This window comes from Varroa jacobsoni, unplaced genomic scaffold, assembly GCF_002532875.2.
Source record: "Varroa jacobsoni isolate VJ856 unplaced genomic scaffold, vjacob_1.0 scaffold_722, whole genome shotgun sequence".
In the NCBI taxonomy this organism is placed as follows: Eukaryota; Metazoa; Arthropoda; class Arachnida; order Mesostigmata; family Varroidae; genus Varroa; species Varroa jacobsoni.
In genome coordinates, this window is record NW_019213624.1 from 68,517 (window position 1) to 90,308 (window position 21,792).

At 42.1% G+C, this 21,792-nt stretch overlaps 2 protein-coding genes across 2 annotated transcripts; both read left to right on the forward strand.

Moving 5' to 3' along the window:
- Nucleotides 1-3,506: 3,506 nt before the first annotated feature.
- Nucleotides 3,507-9,108, forward strand: LOC111262991 (uncharacterized; the record flags this gene model as incomplete). The annotated part of the gene is made up of 5 exons (XM_022837669.1): nucleotides 3,507-3,859; nucleotides 4,490-4,936; nucleotides 5,235-5,697; nucleotides 5,998-6,180; nucleotides 6,475-9,108. Coding segments are annotated over 5 exons (1,683 nt in total), but the record flags the coding sequence as incomplete, so codon positions are not given.
- Nucleotides 9,109-12,178: 3,070 nt separating this feature from the next.
- Fs(2)Ket (Importin subunit beta Fs(2)Ket) lies at nucleotides 12,179-20,806 on the forward strand. Its single transcript, XM_022837671.2, has 6 exons — nucleotides 12,179-12,326; nucleotides 12,927-12,985; nucleotides 15,660-16,001; nucleotides 16,199-16,420; nucleotides 16,846-17,762; nucleotides 18,125-20,806. Exons 1-6 carry the CDS (start codon nucleotides 12,287-12,289, stop codon nucleotides 19,188-19,190), a joined length of 2,646 nt encoding a protein of 881 aa, XP_022693406.1. The 5' UTR covers nucleotides 12,179-12,286; the 3' UTR covers nucleotides 19,191-20,806.
- Nucleotides 20,807-21,792: the final 986 nt, after the last annotated feature.

The window sequence follows — 21,792 nt, forward strand, 5'->3', positions numbered from 1 at the left end:
AAACATAGCATATGTACGCGATACGAGGCACAACTTCAGCCCCACTAATCCTGGAACGTGGTAATTATTTTATAATCTAAAGTTAGTGTAGCGTTTATGCACGGCGACTAAACGGCCGGCCTCTTCCGTGATGAGCCTCAGTATAATTCGGCATTCTATTAATGTCGGTATCGACCTTTCGAACCTGCCGGTATAGCACTTTCGAACGCGCCCCCTCTTATAAAATGAATCGATATTACGCTCCGAAATATTCAGTCAGAAACAGTTCGATCGTGTTTTATGTCTATTTAGAAGGAGAATATACATTTATTTAAAAAGGCATATATATATATATGGGAGGGTGTGCTCGGATATTCCCGGAAATCACAGATGTCTGTAGAATAGGCGCAACAACACACTCAGGTAAAATGCTACGATGTCCATGTGCAGTAGATTAAAGACAAATTAACTATAGAGAATAGTTGGATCATGAACTAGGCAAGGCTAGATTTTCAACGTGGATCTGCGGCAGAGTTGAGAAGATCACGTCGATCAGCAAATTATATGGGCGACGTACTCTAGAATCACGCGTTCACTTGTCTGTAACGTCACTGCAGGCACGCCAGGGCAAACGGCCAAACAAGTGATTACAAATGTTACCTGTTCGAGTTTAATAATCCTGCACAAGGCCAGTCGAATATCGCCGGAAAAACCTGACGTTTCGCGGGCTATTTGATATTGGGACTACTCTGAGACACTGACCCGTGCATTGGAAATACGGTCAGCGGACGGGATATTCTACAATCTTTTCATAATGGCGGGATGCTCACAGCTGACTTTTGCCGATACATCTTTTGAGTCAGCCTCCTTATCGCGAGTACAGATTGGGGCTCTGCAATGTTGCTTCCGAGGCGCGTTTTCCTTCATGCGATGACAAGCTTATTGGTATACCCCTCTGCTTTTGAACATGCCCTTGCGGCAATCCAAATTCGCAGTCTGTAAGGTGCAATGGTGTTGTTCGACGCTGCATTAGGTATACATATCTAGTGTACTCGTATATATATGCGAACCCTTATCTCACAATCATAGTATGTTATGCGATTTCAAGGGAGGCGTTTGCGTATGCATGCCATGTGTCAAGACCAAATACTCAGCCTATCACATCTAAAGGTGTAATATCTTTTTCCATCGTATGACCTTGGCTAAGTTATGGATCTGACACGCAGTGTTTACGGTGTTTAGTTTTTCACGTAGGTCACAAAATAAACGAAGCACTTCCGTCGTGACAAACGGGCAGATTGATAGAAACGCTGGCCGCTACCGCTGCCTTTATTAGCATCGCATAGTCAAGTCAAAGAGGCAAAGCACGTTTGGGTCGGCTGCCTAATTGGCCCGACGTGTTTGACCTTCCCGTCATTGTACACACGACCGCTGGCAATCACAATAACGTAGTTTGGCAAAACTAACTGAAACCGACCCACTGGTCAACAACTGTCGACACAGTCTTTAAGGACCGCCATGCACGCATTGCTTGGGCACGATAACGCCCAGATGTTGTATTTTCCTATTCGACGTACCGACGGTAGTGATAACAAACAGGCAACAATAAGTAGCGCCGATTTCGTGACCGCGAGGCCAAAGGTTTGACAGAAAAGACGGGAAGACAATCGTTATGTCTTTGAACCAGTCTAGTACGCACTACTCGAACGTTCGAATCTTGTCTCGTGCACATGCATAAAAATAGAGGGCAATTGCGACGAGTGGCATAGCTGACGACTGACGAAAGCCGACAAGTTTTGCCCACGTTTCAACGGTCAACAGATCGGACCGTGTACTACCGAATCGAGTTGAATAGCACAATGTCGAGCGGTCAATGTGGCCATTGCTGAAAGAGCGTATAAGGACATTTGCGTAGAAAGAAGTCTGCTGGTAGCAGGCCCTAGGAGGTATAAAAAAAAAAAGACCATGCGGAGGTGAAGATGACAACGGTCGCTTTGACATAGTGGCACGTGGAGCCAGACGATCGATCCGACTTTGCCACAGAGCTCTTTCAGTCAACGCAGCACGAGCGAATCAAACGAGGTAGATTTGGTATAGCTGTAACGTATACATTACAACCCTAAAAACTAGCCATCGGAATAGAAGTTCAATGAACCGAGGTAGACCATTTTTGGTACCCCCATGGCGTATGTTCGATATTTATAGTTGTTTTTAAATTCGACACTGAAACATAACTGGTACACATGATCGGGACAATAGGTCACAAGCGCAAAAGACTTTACCGTTTACTTCAACCATCGACATAGATATGTCGCAGCAATTATATCATACATTGATGCCATTGTTATACATATATATATATATATGTACTGCTGATACTGTCTTTTTAGACGAACGTTTAAACTTGTAACTTAGTCAATTTGCATTTCTGCGATCCGTATATACTTCTTCTTCACCGTTAGTCCTAACCCGAACGCTCATAGATTGATCCGTAGCAGCAGAATAAATGGACAGTTTCTCGCCTTATCACAGGGGGAAATCGATCAGCGGTACGCAATTACTTAGAGAATTTTGATCTGAGTTTAGGATGGATTTGTCTTTTCCACAATGTCGTATTGCGTTCTAGCCACATAGTGCCATCACCACTTGGTATGAGTTTACAATTTAGATAAAACAAAAGGACATGGAATCAAGGATACGCTATTAGCAAACGTTATTTATAATAGAAGAAACAAAGATACTGTAGCTGAAATTTGGCAGCAATAGTAGAGGTGAAAAGCGATAAGGAGAACGATAAGAATATTATTTATAATGGAAATACCAATGAGCTAGTAGACCAATTCTAATGAATCCTTACGGTCTGAGCAGTGTGAAACGATAAAGCACACATGCAAAAGAATAGGTTCTGAAAGGCTCGATTGTCAGTGTCAGATCAAACGAGTCGGCAACTTGCTAAGTCAGCATGCCTATATGCAACCTGGCTGATTTTGTTCATGCTAGGCGTCAACCTGGGACAAAGGAGCCTGGTAGAATGGCCGGAAGCCTCGATCGCGCCTGAACTTTGAATCTCGTCACCCAATATCAGCCAGTTACGTGTTCGTACTTTACATCCCCCGACATAGCAGTTACCAAAAACGTACTATCGTTATCTTAGATGTAACACAAGATATAGCTTTACATGCAATTAATATGTTATGTTTTGATATCACCTTGTTTAATCGGGGTATCATAGACCATTATTTATGGCTTACCACCGACTTGAAAGTTTTTTACAGTTTTAACAAAGTTTCCAGCTCGGTGCCTCTCAAAAAGGAAAATACATCCGACGCTCGAAACAACCAGCCATCATCATGTCTATGACCTATACCGCACATAAATATTGACGCTCTGCACCTCGCTATTTCGCTTTTGTTTTGCCGCGCCTTTGTGTGGTAACAGCTCAGGCGTACAGCAGCGATACAGAGGAGTACGCCCTTGGGGGTGCCTTGAGCATAGCCCACTTGTTCGCCTCGCAATGGCCATCTTGACTCGCGCACGCGCCGGCATCCGCAGTCAGCCCAGCCAGACTCCACGACCCCCCGGTACCGCCCTCGTCCAGTCCTTATCCGCCCGTCCAGCCTTTGTCTCCATCATCCCGGTCAGCCACAGCAGCAGCAGTTGCCGTCGCCGCATGTCTGACCCAGACGTCACTCATCTCCCCGTTCGGATCCCAGCCACCGATTTCTAGTGGAGCTGCCAGCAGTCATAAGTCCGCCGCATCTGGAACAGCAACTGGACACAGCAGCAGCAACAGTAGCAATCCAAACACTAATCGACGCCATCTCAATCAACCACCTCAGTCGATACCGGCCAAACATCTTGGCCCACCTCGATATGAGTGGTACGTATGCTGGTATTAGAAGAAAAGCGAAATGATCCAAATTGTGTTATTTCGTGCCAATAAGAAGCCCTGGATATCGTTAGAACTTAGTGAACGTTGCTATCCCACGCTAAGGATGCTCGCCTACATTTGGAACGTATTACTTCTCATAATTGAAAGCTATTTATTTATAGAGATATAAGATAAAACGAATGTTAAAGGTCACCCAGGTGACGATACAAGCAAAGGTCAGTTGTAACCCAGGCTGATCTATTGATTGCTGATACTAACGTGTCTCAGGTAGATCTGATGACTACAGGACATAAATAGCTGTTGACAACATCGGTAAAAATCAACCTATGGACAGAATGACTAGCATTTACCTAACTAGTACATAATATTTAGAGTCCAATAGGTGGCCTTACCTTACAGTGTTTTCGTGTATACTAACCCACTAATGTATAACAATATATTAGTGGGATAGTCGTTTGTAAAATATTGCGGCAGACAAATTACTGATATACTTAAACTGTTATCAATTTTCAAGCTGCATTTGCCGCAATATGAAAATGGTCGCATTAACCAGTCGACTACTCTAACAAGAACACATTTCTTAATTCGATTGATTTTCATCACCGCCACCTCGTAAAGTCCTCCGTCGCCGGCGCTGTCTTCATCATCCGAGGATTTGTCAGTCTGCTCCGAGACGTCGAATTCTGCCGGCTCTGGATCGTCCTCAGGCTGTTCGTCTGGATCGAGTGACGCCAGCGGCGGTGAAGCCGGCGAAGATGATGATGAAGACAGTAGTCAGCCATCTTCGGAGGATGATGAAGGAATCGAGGGGGAAACTGAAGCCGGGATCGAGACTGAAGGTGAAGCTGAAGGCGAGGACGAGACCGGCAAAAGTGAGCTGAGAAAATTGCGCCGCTGGGGCCTTAGCCCACCGGCTTGGAGCGATGAGGCGCCTTGGTGCGAGCTAGACTCACCATGCGAACTCGAAGCAACTCTGCAACTGCTTCAGGAGGTTCTCACTGAACGACTTAAGGGTGACAACTATAATACTCTGGGCAACCTGCTGCACTTCTACAATGAGTTCAGGTCAGCACATTGCTATTATTACCTTACGTCAAGCCTTTCCTCGATCGTTAGTTATTATTTTTCTAAATAAATATGGCATAAAGTATAATCTGAATACCCAGCTCGTAGTATGAAATTTTTTAATGTTTCGGATAGACACATCTAGGTTTTAGATTGACTTCACAAAATGATACAGGTTCAAAGAAATGCACACTTCAAGCATTAAAGATGAATGTAAGAGACACCATACTCAAGACCAATTAGACGTTGGCGCAATACAAGGCATAATATTAAATCTGAGTTTTGTTCTTTTTTTCAGAGCGAGTGAGTGCAGTGTGGCTGATTTCTACCGCAGCTATTCGGCTCCGGTGGTATCGCAGGGCCTATCTTGTGTCGGCCTCTCGTTGCGGCTCCGAGACGCTGTCGCAACACGTCTGCCAGCTCTAAGACATTCTGTCGTCATGGCGTCTTGCGAAGAGTGGGTGGAAGATCTTGACGAGTACGTGTTACAGCCTGACCCCGGCGTGGATACGGTCAAAGAGCACGTAATGCTAGCGGTACGCATCCGCTGCCGGGCGACGGACCAACGCGTGCTCGTGCTGCTTGATAGTGGCTATCACGTACCTCGACTTGTTGTCGTCACATCGGATCGAGCGTGGCCGCACACTGGTCGATTCGTGCAGAGCGATACGGCCAAGTCGCGAAAAGAGTACGAGTTCTGCTGGAAAAATGATGGATACGTACATTGGACGATTACGGAGACCCGGAAGGGTAATACCAGTGTAAGTAATAAGTTATGGGATTAGGATACAAGCTAGAATCGTCGAGGTTGCCAGTGATATGGCATCGGTCATATCGGTAACAATTATAACACGATGCTGGCAGAATATGCATATAGCTTACTTGTTTATAACAATATTAGCATGAATAGGTGTATATGGATGATGTTTCCGTGCGCTTCTTGTCGCTATAGCGGTCAAACGGAAAGTATGGCTGTTGTTCGCATACTAAGAGTCTCTAGTTTGACTCTAGAGTCAAACCATCTTGTACTGATATGAAATAAGTGTTTGTTTTGCTTATAGACGTGGAGTAACCTGATTTACACTCGGGGTAGTTTCGAGTCTTCGTTGGGTTATTCTGAGAAGCGGAACCTTCTCTACGACTTCCGTACGGTCGTAGCTCGAGACGAATATGGCCCATGCGCAGGTGTATACGTGAAATTCAACGAACCCAACTGGAATGCCCATTTTACCATATTCTATAAGGTACGCCAGCCCTTGTGACATCTGTATGGGTGGGCTCTTCGTTACGTCGACTCACGACGAAGCGCCTGCAACTGACGTTCTGAATACGTATCAATCTAACAGTAATATGTAACAATATAGTAAAGGTACTGTACAGGGAAAGTTTGCACATGTGCCAGCCTAATGTATTCTCTACGAGCGTAAACTATATCTGAATCAATGATGTCCAGTACATAAATATGTTAACAATATATAATTTAGTTAAAGGAGATTGAACACTTGTCTCGTATTTTGTTGTATATACGTTACTGGCAGGACCAAAATGGAAAACGCGTAGAGTCGAAATTTCCAGTATCGTCGGTGATCCGTGAACAGGTGTTTATGGCGGGCATAGCTGAGGTAGCCGCTAGACTAAACATGACAAAAGATAAGCTCGTCATTCTGCTGGAGGATTCGGCGAGGATGTACGCCGACCATGACTTCATTCGAGAGCTCCTGCACCTCAACTACCTCGTAGATCCGTTCGAGCAGGCGCGGCCACTTATCGACTAAGGTCGCATTCGTTGCTGACATTTACGATAGGATCGCGAAGCGCCATTCGTAAAGACCACGTGCTTCGGCCGTATCATCGACGCGCCAAGACGATAAATAAGGAATAAGCTTCATGCAACTACATATGCACATCTATAAGAGACAAAGGACGTCTGGCCTAAAATCTACTACAATTAACTAAAACTTTCCCTTTGAAATATACACAAGAAGCATGTACTGCATGCGTGTTTGTTTATTATCTACAACACGGAACATTGTTCTGGCTTCATTTTGCGGATGTATAGGAAAATATATATTTACCAACAATGGCCGCTAAAGAGCAATCGCGTTACTTCTGAAAGTAATGCTAGTTAAACTTTACACCCTGCTTTATATTACTATAGATATAATTTTGGCGAACGCTTTTCTCAATCTATTCCTCCAACGATCATTAATGAGTTGATGAACATGGTTTGTCCCACAAGTTACGGCCGTAACGAACAGGTAAACCCCGGACACGCGGTACGTAATTGGGTAACTGTGGCGTTCAACTGTATATCGATCACTGTTAAGTGCACATATTTGTAATGAATTACTATTTAGTTTGTTAAAAAACCTGTAGATTGCAAATCGACTGATCCCTCTTATATTATTCATGCTATTTGGCCAGATTATGTCCAGTCGGTACAATATAACACGAGAGATCAAAAAATAACCAAAGATGTATTGGTAATTGTTAACAAATAACTAAGTAGCGAATTGGTTATCAATGAAAAATAGCTGATTGAAAGTGTTCTAAGTCAACTATAATTATGATCTGTATAGCGTTGATCCAGGACGAAACAGCTTGAAACGTATGGATGCTGGCCATATAAGCATTAGGCTTTGTATTTGCAGGCTCTATTACTAACTGAATATATCCCGTGATGATCTTTTGGATCAAATCGGAAAATCGCACTCGTTATGGTTGGGATATGCAGGCAATTTCGGCAATATTAGGTATCCAACTAGTCCCTATCATGCGAATTGGTTGGCTTTGTTGAATTTTTTTAAATACACTCAGTTCTGAAATGTCGGGACAGTGACATTCAGGGTATGGGACGTCTTGCTTGAAGCAAAGCTTATGAGGACCTTTGTACTGGCAAAAAGCGATCCATCAACAGTCGTTGCCATTATGGCACAACCCTTGGGCAACTGTAACCGTCTAATGTAATCACGCAACCATGGCATGCGTCCAAGCTAGCTTCCTCTTTTCTCAGTTTCGATCAGTCACTTGTACGATAGAAGATGGAAGCAAAAAGCTTATCGACAATGCTGAAAATTTTATTGCTTTTATTTATGGAAATTTATTTGCTGGTCCATGTTTATTTGACATCCACTTACACCCAGTTTCTCAATGTCTGCTTTAGCCTCAACACGAACAAAGCATAAGGCATGATTGTCCAAGGCATCACGGCATTTCTGAGATACCGCGCCTGAAGAACGACCAACCATCTCCTAATTTTCCGAATACCGCAATTCTGGCTGAATCGCTAGTTCTAGAGCGGAAGTTCATCATCAGCAAATTACGTAGTAGACACTATTTCGCTAAGGGCGTTCTACATATGCCCTTCCATTATAATGCAACGCTATACGGAGCTGCGATTCCTCCATAGCACATCACCGCAAACAGCCAAAAATGCTAATTTTAGTGCGTTTGAACCAGTTATATAACTTTAACTGCACGGCAACGTGCTTGAGAACAGGAAAACCGCAGGCACTTTTACCTGCAGTTTTTCCTGTTCAAGAAATCGCTGCCAGCCGCGACGAGACCTACAAGAATGCTGATGGAACTTCCCATGCCCCGACCAAAAGACTAACAGATTATGCGAGAGGACTGGAAAATGTAAAAAAATACTTTTTACGAGCCTGGAATCATGACGCAAATATCAGCGATATGTTATTTTCTATATTTAAGTGATCGAATTGTGCAAATCAAGACAAACAATAGAATAAAGACTACATCGGGCGTCTTTGACGAAAACATCGGCCTCATATCGTGCTTTAGTTAATTTACTGGCTATTTGTGTAATTTCAGATCACAGTAGGTAACTGTCCTTATTTTTTCCTTGTAATTCCCAATGCGTCGATCGGCAAAAAACGTGGCGATCTTCCTTTATATTGCATGTTGGCCGTTTCTAAATATTTGCTTTGATTGCGGTTGAATGTTTGTTGGTTGTGGGTTTTGTTTATATATTCAGTTGCTTTTTCCTTTAAATACAAACAACTTGAAAGTATGCACCACCTTCTCGAAACTTGACGGAAACTTGCAACGCGTACGAAACCAATCGATGTGCTGTTCATGACTACTACGACCTCTGTCACGCTACGAGGCAATAACCTTACAAATAAACAACGGTTCTATTGTTTCAGAACTAATGTTAGCTGGTATTAAATTAGTACGTTTTGTGGGATAACAGGACCTAAAGCCGTCAGACAACAAATTTTCCACTTAACGAAAAGCCGGTATGAGAAGCGCGAACTTATTTTGGCCTTTGTTTATAACACTGCCAGAAGAAGCAGTCTCTTTTATTCCTAATAAACATGAAACGTTCGCGTCGTTCATAAGGCTTTCTGTATCTGTCTTATTTGGTAGAAGATTGTCAAGCTCAGGCGATTTCAAAGTTTCAATATACGAGCTGCAATAAAAATAACTTAGCTCAGCCTTCGCAATGTTTTCCTATGACTTTCTACAAATACCAATTTTCTGTCATAGACGGTAATGTTCTTTGTTCCGTTATCACGAGCGATGTTCATATACTTCCACAAGTTTTTTCCGTTTCTGTTAGTAATAGTATTTTGGGACAGGATTGTATTCCGTAAGCGAGAACATTAAAATACGATTTTTGAGAACTATTTCTTACGTTTGTCCAGCCACTGAGCATACATTCTCGACGAGCCATGCGTCCCCGATGTTTTATCTAAGCCAATTGATTATAATTCAGACGTTTTAACTCTCTGATAAGTAAGAAAAAGTACATACATCTGACGCACGAAAAGATTTAATACACTGCGATGAGTTACTGCTCATCTGAATGTAAAGAACCACATTCTGCTAGTCGGGTCACTGCCTCTTTGCGGTCTGCGCTGCACTGCATTTCTGGGTGGTCGATACGCCTTATGGGTGGTGTTGGGACATGAATGACCATAAACTCGTTGCAATAGCCCAAATTGAGACAACGGCACTTTCGGCGCACTTTAAAAATATCCAATTTTGCGCTTTTAATTAGTACTCGACTAGGTCGTTTTTCAGTTCAAATCGATACTGTTTAATTAAAAGACTCAGTAAGACTACCTACGACCTTGACGAGCCTAGAACCTAGAAATACATTTCAAATCTTCTAATGATTCTAATTTAATACTTACAGTATAATCGTCACTCAACTGATGTGGCGAGTACCTGCTCTCTCGATTCGAGTTAGCGTTTACCTAATTCTAAAACAAAGAAACGCTTTAGGCCAACGGATATCTTGTACACTCGAATTCAAGTTACGTTTATGAACGCCGCACGAAACCAACTTCAGTGTGTAAATGAAGTAAGAAAGGCATCACGGATATTACTTTCATATTTTAACTTGTGCCTGCTTGCAATCTATATCTTTTAAGGAAGAAATACGCCAGTCTCTGAGAACAACCCCACACTTTAGGAAAGGTCAATTTTTATCTAAACACTCCAGTGGTATTCGTTTAACTCAAAAATACGTTGCTATAGTTATGCTAGGTCAAATTTTGCATCTCACAGACATCTGAAGTCGTGATAAAGATACATTTTCGACGCCCTTTTTGGACTTGTACACTTATATTCGAAGAAAAATGTGTCGATCCGTTATACTTAACGTCAGTGGAGGTTAGACGCTACCGATGTTATGTTGAATTAGAGCTACCGATACATATAGCTGTATCTAATATTTATATCAGTATGCATCCCATTTCAATTCTGGAACGTCGAACTTACACGAGTGCTATCTCAGGGACATACAACAGCGATACAAGAGCCACTACTCGGAAAGTTACGCAATAGTTATGATAACATCATACGAGTTCAACTAGCACATGTTTGTTTAATCGTAGAAAAATTTAAATTTTATAATTTGTTTAGAGGTTAGATTTATAACTGTCTAACTATAGTTAAAGTTAAAAACGTAATGTCCTGTTCATACTCTTGTATTAACTAACTATATCGTTAACGTCGCCGACGACGCCGTGAGTTACTAAAGGCCGCTAAGGCATCCTAAATGAAAAAGAGCATTACTGTCCATCATAATTTGTAGGTAAAGATTCACTAGGAAGAACAACTAAATATTTTACCAACATCTCTTGTGGTCGCTTGTATTCTCACGAAGCTTTGGGTGATTTGTATCCGTAGGCCTATAATCATATCTTGTCATAATTCTTACCCGGTACGGTGTGTCATCTATCGTACTTCAATCATTAAGTGGGCGCAATGGAGATTCATTGGAAGAATCTATAAACGGAAGGTTTTGGCGGACTCACTACGGAAGATTAAACCCTACAAGATAGGACTGACCGCTTCGTTATTACATCGAAAACTCTATGTTCCCTGCGTTCAGTTAACTAAAACAGTGATTTTGCTAAATTAATTCAGTAGAGCCCCTCATACTGCTGCACGTAATAAACAACTGATTTCGTATAATCTTCAAAACTGATACGCTTCAAACGGGAAAGGGGTCCTCTGTGGGTTTATTTCACGTGTGGTCTAAGCCTAGGCGGGTCTCATTTAAGGTTTTGCCGACAGCATGTGTGTGTATATGAACATTTAGATCGAAATTCAAGTGTCAATTTTCGGATACATTTAGAAATAAAAACGTCTTCTATATAAAATATATTAATAGATATTTAGAAAAGCTTATTCGGAATAGCTTTTCTCTGACCTTGGAGCATGTTTGTATATTAGATATTTAGTTTACTGAAGCCATTTAGAAAATTATGTTTCTAAAATATGTTTGTTTATCAAATGTGCATAAGCTATATATATAGAAGATTCGTTTACAACCCATGACAATAATAATAACAATATATACGCACTGTGTAAAAACGAGCTTGTATATAGTGACAGTAATATTAACCGTTTAGCCTGGTAAAATTCTATCCTCAAACAAACTATGTTGCTTTTTTTTGTTCAATCCCGATTGAGCCGGTTTTAAAGTACTACTCTATTTCACGCTAGCTTTGGGCCTAAACACTTTTTATTTCGCTCTGGAACTCTACTATATGAAACAATTTCTAATCGTAGTACCGGACGTCAAACTCAAAGCGTTTATTTAACTTCACGCTAATCGTTTTTTACGAGGCAGACAATTCAAAATGTCGCGCGCTGTCCACTCTACGGTGTTAGTGACACCAACGTATGTGGCTGTTTTAAATTTTCGCGCGCCTCCGTCTCTGTTGAATCGCCCATCAAATGCATTTCTGGCGCGAGTCGAAGACAAAGACGAAACCGAAACCGAGACACGGACGGGCGGCGTGCGGACCGCGCAGTTTTAGTGATTGATTTCTCTAATATTGTCCATAAATTGACATTGGATACGGACTAAAGATGAATCTTCTGCAAATTTTACAGAAGACGCTGTCTCCTGGTGAGTGTTAGGTAGTTCTATCGCCGTGCGAACACTCGGAATGTCAGGCTGTCTTCAGTCCGAGACTTTCTAATACATTAGGCTCTACTCGATCATGGCCAAGGCTAGTAACGTTCGTTTAATATAGGGTTCAACTCTGTGTCAAAGCTCTTAGATGTTGTGCTCCATTCGCCATCAAACACGCTACAAAACATCACATTGTAGGGCATCATCACCAAGTGGCAGACTTGTGTTTGTGGTGTGTATACCGATTACCGTTGCGAGCCGTTGGCAACGGTTTTTGCCAATATTTCTTTGCTTTTACTTTGGCAAACGTAATCGGCTTGCCTAGTTTGTTCCATTGCTGTCGTAAGCAGTGTTGTTTTGATAATGTTGTGCTGGTGTGTGCTCTCTCCTCGAAGTGAATTTCGCGTGACATGACAAATTACGTCTAGCCAGCACTGAACACTGAGGTATCCAAATTTCGATTGCGATTTGAAGAAAGTTGTGAAGGAACTGAAAATTGGTAGCAATTTGTATTCCCATGCGCCGTTTGCTGTATAACTAGAGTTTGCGTTTGCTCATTATTGATTATTGATTGTGCTTTCCTGTCAATTGCAGACAAAACCGAGCTCGAATGTGCTTTACGGTTTCTCGAGGAGGCAGCAAAACAGAATCCGGTAAGTGGCCGTAACAAAGCGCGTTCAATGGGTTGGTATCCGGCAGTGTCCATGTGTGTCACTCGGTTCAAATGACGACACCAATACCTCGTCAAAGTTTATCTTGATTTTCGTTATGCTCGAACCTTTGCGTGTGTGCGGCGATGCCGGCTTCTTGAAACTTAACAAATAATGAGATTGGCGCTTACCTCATTTAATTGGCATGGGTAATTCTAGTATTGCAATGAGTAAAATGTGGAAAACGGCACCAGTGCTCAAGATCGATCCGACAAGTTCGATGGTCATTTATGGTGTCAGTTTGTCACCTTAGCTAACCTAACAACTAGGAAAATCCATCCGAAAACGGTTATCATTGTGCCAGTTACGGACTGACCGAAAGAACGAGAGGAAATCCTGGACCCCAATGATCACTCACCTAGATTGTATTGCTGTATTGTTGTTGTTGTTAGGGTTGTAAGTGTGCGGATCATCCATGACATGGGACGGCGGAAATATCATTTCCAAATATATGCAAAGTGAGCAAATATGTCCTGGCAGTTTGGTTACTGAGTATCGTGCATTACTTGATCATAACGAACGTATTCTTCAAGGGTCTGGTGTGGCTAGTAACGCATTGATGTTACAATAGTACCGCTCTATAATGGGGACACAAGAATTGCCTAGGTCATAATATACCTCGATCAGAGTAGTAGATCTCTGCGTATTTGAAAACGAAGTATGTTAAGGCGTGTCATCGGCATACCCGAAGGCAATCAAGGGTGCTTCCTTTTCGGATTTCACGCGACTTTTCTCCAGCTGTCACACCCGAGCATAGGGCAGTAATAGGCCATTGTCGAGGTTGATTGGTGAGTCATTGCTTGCGTTATATATAGACATACAATCAAAAGTAATTAATTTTTTTTTTGTGATAAGAATAGCAGGATATACAAAGACAGTTGGATGGTCAATTTGAATTCGGGGGGTCTATAAATGAATCGAGATGTCTAGATCACAAGTGATATAATATATCAGGTGAAATTTTTTTGGTATGTTGTTATGGAGAGATGTATACACGTGTCTTGACAAAATTAGTAATTAAAATATTGAAACAACAGCAAAACGCTGATACTGCTTGAACGTATTCACTTTCGCGTTAACATTTCGTATACCATATTAATTGCAGTTAACGCCAAGTTCTGTAAATACGTTTTCAAATCGTTTTGCTTACCGATATAGAGTTTATAGAAATAAAGCTGGGATTCTTCTGGTTATCCTTTCGGATGCATCGCCAACGACGAAAAGCACATCTATATATATATATATATAAAGGCTTTGGTAATGTATTTACAGTGTTTGACGATAAACTGAAATTAAGATGGTATACAAAATGTTAGCCAAACTTTGCAGTTTCGATCGAATGCGTTCAAGAGCAGTATCGTGTTTCGCCGTTGATACAATGTGTTAACTTGTAATTTATGCTTATTTCAATCTGTGTGACGCAATCTTCGTAGCGAACATGGTAGTATGTTATAATTGATTGTACTGTTACAAAGATCGGCGAAAGCAATTGGATTTTCTAAACTTTTTAGAGGTGTGCGAATAAGATGTGCGATCGCACTGTTCATCTACTTCCTATTGGTGGTTAACGTAAATGCATAAATATGTAAAGTGTGCAATGATCCGATAGAATTCCGAAATTCCAATATAGGAAAATATCAGTGTTTGCCAGAGGCTAATTGGAACTGGGCTGAGAGAAACTCGATATAGACATATTTAGTTTATAAAACGACAGAGAAAACCACTTACAGTATATTCGAGACGGCCCTATCTGAATTCCGCATACTAGTTTGTTCCATCTTTAGATCGTCGTTAGAGATTTACTACCGTCCTTAACTGGAAGGTGTAATATGTCGATAATATTGCTAATATAAGCCTATGAATGTATGATAGCGCAGTGGGCAACATGTTTGTGTACTAAGCTTAAGGACACGTGGTGGTCTAAATGGTCCGAAGTCGGGCGTAAACACGCGGTTCGTTTCATGCTGAAAGGAACATTGTGCTCATTTAATTTTACGTAGTTCTACTATCAGTGGTTCTCAGTAGTTGGTCTTAACAGATGTTAACACAACTACATTAGTGCACAACGTCTCTTCGACGATGCGCACATCGTTGTTGTTATTATTTAGTAACCTTCGTCACTATTAATCTTCACGCATTCTCTCTTACGATGCTATCCTAATACTAATAAACTCTTCTAAACTCTGGAAGCAGGTGTGTTGAAAAACGAATCAACCACTTCAAGCCGTTTGTGCTTGTTGCCTGATGGCCCTTTTACTTTATCATTACAATCCTTAATGTGCAAAGGAATACAGTCGTTGCAATAAAGTGTGCAAACAGAACGCTTCTGTTTCGCTTGTATAGTACAAGTCATAACGACTGTTATGAATTTAACCTAAGGGAACACAAAGCGAATAATTGGATTTTCTGTAAGTTTTTACCGCAAGGCAGCCTGATTTCTATTTTCCAGTTTCATTGAGTGTTTGGCGTATCCATGCGCTAATTTTCTCTACTTTATAGTAACCCAGTGTCCAGTCCTTTCCGATAAATTTGTAGTGTTTGTAAAATCTGAATTGTATAATAATAAAAGGAATCATACAATTTCTCAATGTATGCGTCTGTTGCCTTCTTTTTGCAGTTGAGATTTATTCAAGAGCTAACAGAGGTGCTAGCCAATCCCACAAATCCAGGACCCTGTCGAGTGGCTGCTGGTCTTCAAATCAAGAACCAGCTGACCTCGAAAGATGTTGAAACAAAGCGCATGTACCAGCAGCGGTGGCTGTCGTTCCCTCCGGACCAACGGCAAATTGTTAAAAACCACTGCCTCGGATGCTTTGGCACAGAGACAGAGCGGCCATCAGCGGCTGCGCAAGTAGTCGCGTACATCGCCATTGCGGAACTGCCCACGGAACAGTGGCCGGAGCTGATGCAGATCCTAGTTTCTAATGTTGCAAACGCGAACTCAACGGAAATGCTAAAGGTAATTGGTTCAGCTAAATTACATGACTAGATATACGAGCGCCTTATAGCGTTGATCGGTAGCGGCAGGATGGACATTGGAGGAAAGTCAAGTCAGTGTTACTTCCACGTTAGTTGCGTAATACATCTGTGAAAATCATACAGTGAAACGTGAGATTTCCGAAAAAATTGTTTTATTGATTTACCCTTTCTTTCCAGGTTGTCACATTGGAGGCCATTGGTTATATTTGTCTAGAAATTGAGCCCATCGAAGTACTCGCTGCCCGGTCCAACGAGATCCTGACCGTTATAGTGCACTGTATGCGTAAGGAAGAGACGTCCGATCGCGTGCGACTAGCCGCAACAAACGCCCTTCAGAATTCACTCGAATTTAGCAAGGCTAACTTCAGTAATGACAATGAGCGGCACTATATTATGCAGGTAAGAAAAGATGGCTCTTAAACGGGCTGAAATGTCGGGGCCGACCCTGTCTTATTGCTTCTTGAAAGCACGTTTTCCCGAAGAATCGGTTTCTTGATGTATTTAGGTACTCTGTATGAACTATTATGAACGTTCTAACATTACTGTCCGAAAAACGATCAATGACTACGTACTTCATAGTATACCGCACGCGATTCTATTAGTTTGGTTGCAGGAAAACGTTATAATAAGGTATGAAAAATACTAATAAATAAACTGTTGTATTCAGTGGGTAAATGTCGATGTCGTAGAATTTAATAGGTGATAGCAGGAATTAGGAATAGCTGGCGGCGGTATGTATATCATACTTAAAACTCACATATAAAACTCGAATTTTCTGAAATCTACATCTTAACTGCTGTTCGTGCTGGTACTTTATCATATAGGTTATCTGTGAGACAACACAATCGTCGAATCTCCTCGTGCGTGTAGCAGCCCTACAATGCCTCGTTAAAATCATGTCTCTCTATTACCAATACATGGAGCACTACATGGGTCCAGCACTTTTTGCTATCTCGACGGAGGCGATAAAATCTGAGCTTGACGACGTAGCACTGCAGGGTATTGAGTTCTGGTCAAATGTCTGTGAAGAAGAGATTGACCTGGCGATTGAGGCTTCTGAAGCGGCGGACGAGGGGCGACCGCCTCAACGCACTTCGATGCATTATGCCAAGGGCGCCATTCAGTATCTGATGCCACTGTTAACACACTGTCTTATGAAACAAGACGAAGCTGATGACGAAGATGAATGGAACGTCTGCAAGGCCGCAGGTGTTTGTTTGGTTTTGCTAGCAACCTGCTGCGAGGATTCGATCATTCCGCACGCCTTGCCATTTGTTCAAGCCAATATAAAGCACACGGACTGGCGACATCGAGATGCAGCAGTCATGCTGTTCGGCAGTGTGCTCGAAGGTGCCGATTCAGCGAACACTAGGCCTCTGGCGGACACAGCTATGGGTCCGCTGATCCAGATGTTAAACGACGAATCCGTTGCGGTGCGTGATTCGACGGCGTGGACGCTTGGCCGGCTCTGTGAGAATGCGCCCGATGTCGCACTCAATCCGCAGTACCTTGAGCCCCTCCTTAGGGAGTTGATTCGAGGACTGTCGATGGAACCGCGTGTTGCTACTAACGTTTGCTGGGCACTAAACAGTCTTGCGCAAGCGGCATATACACAGGCTCAAAATGAACTAGCACTGGGACAGGAGCCAGAAACCTATTGTTTAACACGCTACTTTGAAGGCATTATCACAAAGCTTCTTGAGACGACGGAACGGGCTGATGGGAACCAATCTAATCTCAGGTGAGATAGGTTACAGAACTTCACTTGAGTCGGTTCCATAAAATTATAATCTACGAGTCGTTTCGTCACATCTTCTAGTTGGTTGGGTTATTCTTCGCTTGCGCACGTATTAAATGCCATTATAGTTATTGTTGTATCCAACCATATTATGAACATTTAGAAAGCAACTCGTATTTTCTGTGCGCGTAATAAAACATTATAGCAGGCGTCGGTTCAAGATATTTGCTCATATTAAATGCCGTGAATGAGGCATTTGGCATACATTACATTTGCATGTGTACATTATATATTGTAATAATAACGGAGCTGAAAATGTACTCGCCTCTCGAATTTACCATGTCTGTGCCTTTGATCTTTTACAGGGGAGCTGCGTACGAATCGCTGATGGAAATGATGAAGAATTCCCCGAAGGATTGTTACCAGTGGGTACAAAGTATGACGATGGTTATCCTACAGCGTATTAACCACATATTGCAGATTTCGGCTACTGCTGTGAATGCGTCGCAACAGGAGAAGAGCGCATTATACGACCTGCAGTCACTCCTGTGCGCAACGCTAACGTCTGTTTTGCGAAAGATGACGCCTGAGGATGCCCCGAAGGTCTCGGATCTAATTATGAGTGCGTTGTTAGAAATGTTTAAGACAACGAACGGTCAACAGGAAAGTGGCGTCCAAGAAGACGCGCTAATGGCGGTTAGCACACTTGTTGAGGTACTGGGTCGCGGTTTCCTAAAGTATATGGACGCATTCAAGCCCTTCCTAGTCTTGGGTCTACGAAGTCATCAAGAGCATCAGGTGTGCATGGCTGCAGCTGGGGTCTGCGCTGACATCAGCCGTTCCATCGGCTCTGAAGTGGTTCCCTATTGCGATGAGATCATGACTTTGCTATTAGAAGCATTGAATGATCCCATACTGAATCGTTGCGTAAAGCCACAGATTCTATCAACATTCGGTGATATCGCTCTGGCGATCGGCGTCGAAATTCAGAAGTACGCTGAGGTCGTTCTGAATACGTTAGCGACAGCGTCGCAAGCTCAAGTCGATCGATCCGACTTCGAGAACATTGAGTACCTGAATGAGCTGCGCAATGGATGTCTCGACGCTTACACCGGGATTCTTCAGGGACTGAAGGGTGAAAACGGCTGCTCACCAACATTACAAGTACTATTGCCGCACGTGCCATTCATCGTACAGTTCGTCATGAGCATTGCACGCGATCCGGAAAAGAACGACTCGCTGGTTGCGACATCTTCCGGTTTGATTGGCGATCTGATCACCACATTCGGCCAGCAGGTCCTTTTGTTGGTTGACAACGAAACGATTTCCGAACTACTCACGGAGGGCCGGCGTTCTCGCACACACAAAACAAAGAGCCTTTCAATGTGGGCCACGAAAGAGATACGCAAGCTTAAGACTCAGAACAACTAAACAAAATAGGCTGCATGTTATTACATACAATACAAATACGAAACTAAAGAGAGAGGGAGAGATCGCGCGCATGCGATCATGAGAGATGACAGCAGATATCTCGTCGAAGAAACGCAGAGATCCCGCTTGTCGTATAGCTGACTGACCGCAGTACCGTTTCGGAACCTGCGCAACGGTCTGTGATATAGGCATCATCCACAGCACGACTTACTCGGCAACGATGACAACAGCAACACCAGCAACACGAACACCAACACCAATAAAGCCAACATCCACGACACACATCGACGACTCAACAACACACAACGAAACGCAAGCGGACATTAGTATTATTATTGATCGAAGCGACAAGAGTGACAAGTCCCGTTTCAAATGCGCGATTTGAAGCATAGATGATGCGCCACCCCAAGAGTCTATGGTTTTAATTGTTCCCCTGTGCTCCGCGTTTCGCATAGTGAGCACGCACGGTCTTGGGATGGCGCGTAGCATATTTTACATGAGCACCGACTGATGAAAAACAAGTTGGCATGAAAGAAATAGTTCTTTGTTTTGTACATTTTTGGAAGCTGATGACGTTGTAATTTCAAATAAAAAAGAAATATAAAGTATAGATATAGACAACCAAACAAATAACTAATAACACGATTCTCATGTGGGTTGGGCAGGGCGGGAAAGGACAAGGGTTATAGTGTGTGGGAAGATTAATCATAAGTAGTGGACGGAAGATCAGCTGGACGTTGAGATAACGTTGCGCCTCGTAGTGACCACGACCGTGAAGATGGCAGAGTCCGGTTGAGCTAGTCTCTGTAGAACTATTATTTGTCCATTCCAAGTCAACGTGTTGACGTGTTTCGAATAGCAATATGAACATAATGATAATAAAACTAAATGAACAGTCAAACAATGGCTGTATAACATTGATGAAAACAATATTTGTTATTTAAAGCAGAAACGCGTATATATGTACAACGCCTAAGCGTGTTACCATAATTATGCTCTATTGGACAGTGCGTTGCTGGGACGAAAACAAGACTAGGGCCGATACGATACATCATCCACGAGTGGGGCATTGATAATAAGAGTACGGGTTGTCTCCGTATTGCGAATATAAAAAAGCGTCACTATGTTGACTTAAGCCAATGGTACCCCAGGTTGAGTTGGCTCAACCAGACTTATTTGCTAGGAGGCATACTCGTATGTCCGCATCCAGCTGTCCAAGCGCTGCTATAAAATGTAACATACAATGTATTCACTGGAGGTACACAACATCTAGATAGGCCCGTATAAATATTATATAAGTAAATATATAACTGTTAACTAAAAAAGCAAGAAAAATTAAATCTATAGCGATAATGGTGATGATGGTAGATGAAGACGAAGAAAAAACATAACAACAGGAACAGCAACAATGACAACAGCAACACCGCCACCACCACCAACAACAACAACAACAACAACAACAAGAACAGCGACAACAAGAACAGCAACAACAAAAACAACATCAACAAAAAAAGATCTGAACGAGACACGGTCGATACACTGACACTTGACAATCTGTGTGCTATCGGGTCCGGTCATTGGCGAGATATCCAATAAATTTTTTTAATTTTACCTCATCTGTTAAGCGTGTTTTTGTTATGCGAGGGAATAATTGGGCGGGTATATCTACAGCGGAAACAGAAGTCGCTATATTTTCTGGTCGATAAGTATATTTTTTGGTAAATACGTGTTCAAGATAAGAGTGTTATGTTTGTACAGAAAATGTGGAACAAGGTTTGCCAGTGTAGTTCTTTCTTTTGATATGCTTAATATAAGTGAGGAAATAATTTTGTCATATTGAATAAAAAGAATCAAGAGTAATTGAATGAAACGACCTGAAGCCTAGTCTACTAACCGAATTTAAATCTCCTTGGCAGTACCAACTAGCTTTAAGATGTTAGATACGAAAAATGGAAACTGAAACACATTCACTGTGAATCTATTAGGGCCTTCAATAAACAACTTCTTTTAAAGAAACGACTATCAAAAAGCAAATGCCATGATTTTAACAGCTTCCATGACGAAGCGTTTCGATAGCGTCTAGTATAATCCTGTACTGCTACCTACTGCGTTTATTACCTTAGAATGCCAATACGTATACCTATACCTAAAAAGAATTGCGTCGAGCATATAGTGGCGTTCTAGGCATCGTTCATTGATATGTCGACGAATAAACAAAGTCAGTCAGATGCGATACCATGTCTGTTAGGTAGAAAGATAATACGCGGTACGGGCAGAAAACATGCATCACATATGTGATGCTTTAATGTATACCGGGCGCGAAATTCAAAATATTCATATACACTGATATTGTATTTGAAAGTGTTTTCATAATTTTCAATAACTTATATAGTCCAGTGAATCAGTTACACCACCAAGCAAAACTTGGTTAGCTGGAAAAAAAAATCGTTAAAAAGAATTTGAAATATTACTAAGAAAATTACTGCACTCTGCGAAGTAGAAGTCTGCCCGTAAATGATACTGGTACAAATTTGCAATAATAATAATGACTAGAGAGAACATTTTCATTGCACATTTCCGTTTTACTTTTACACTATTGTTA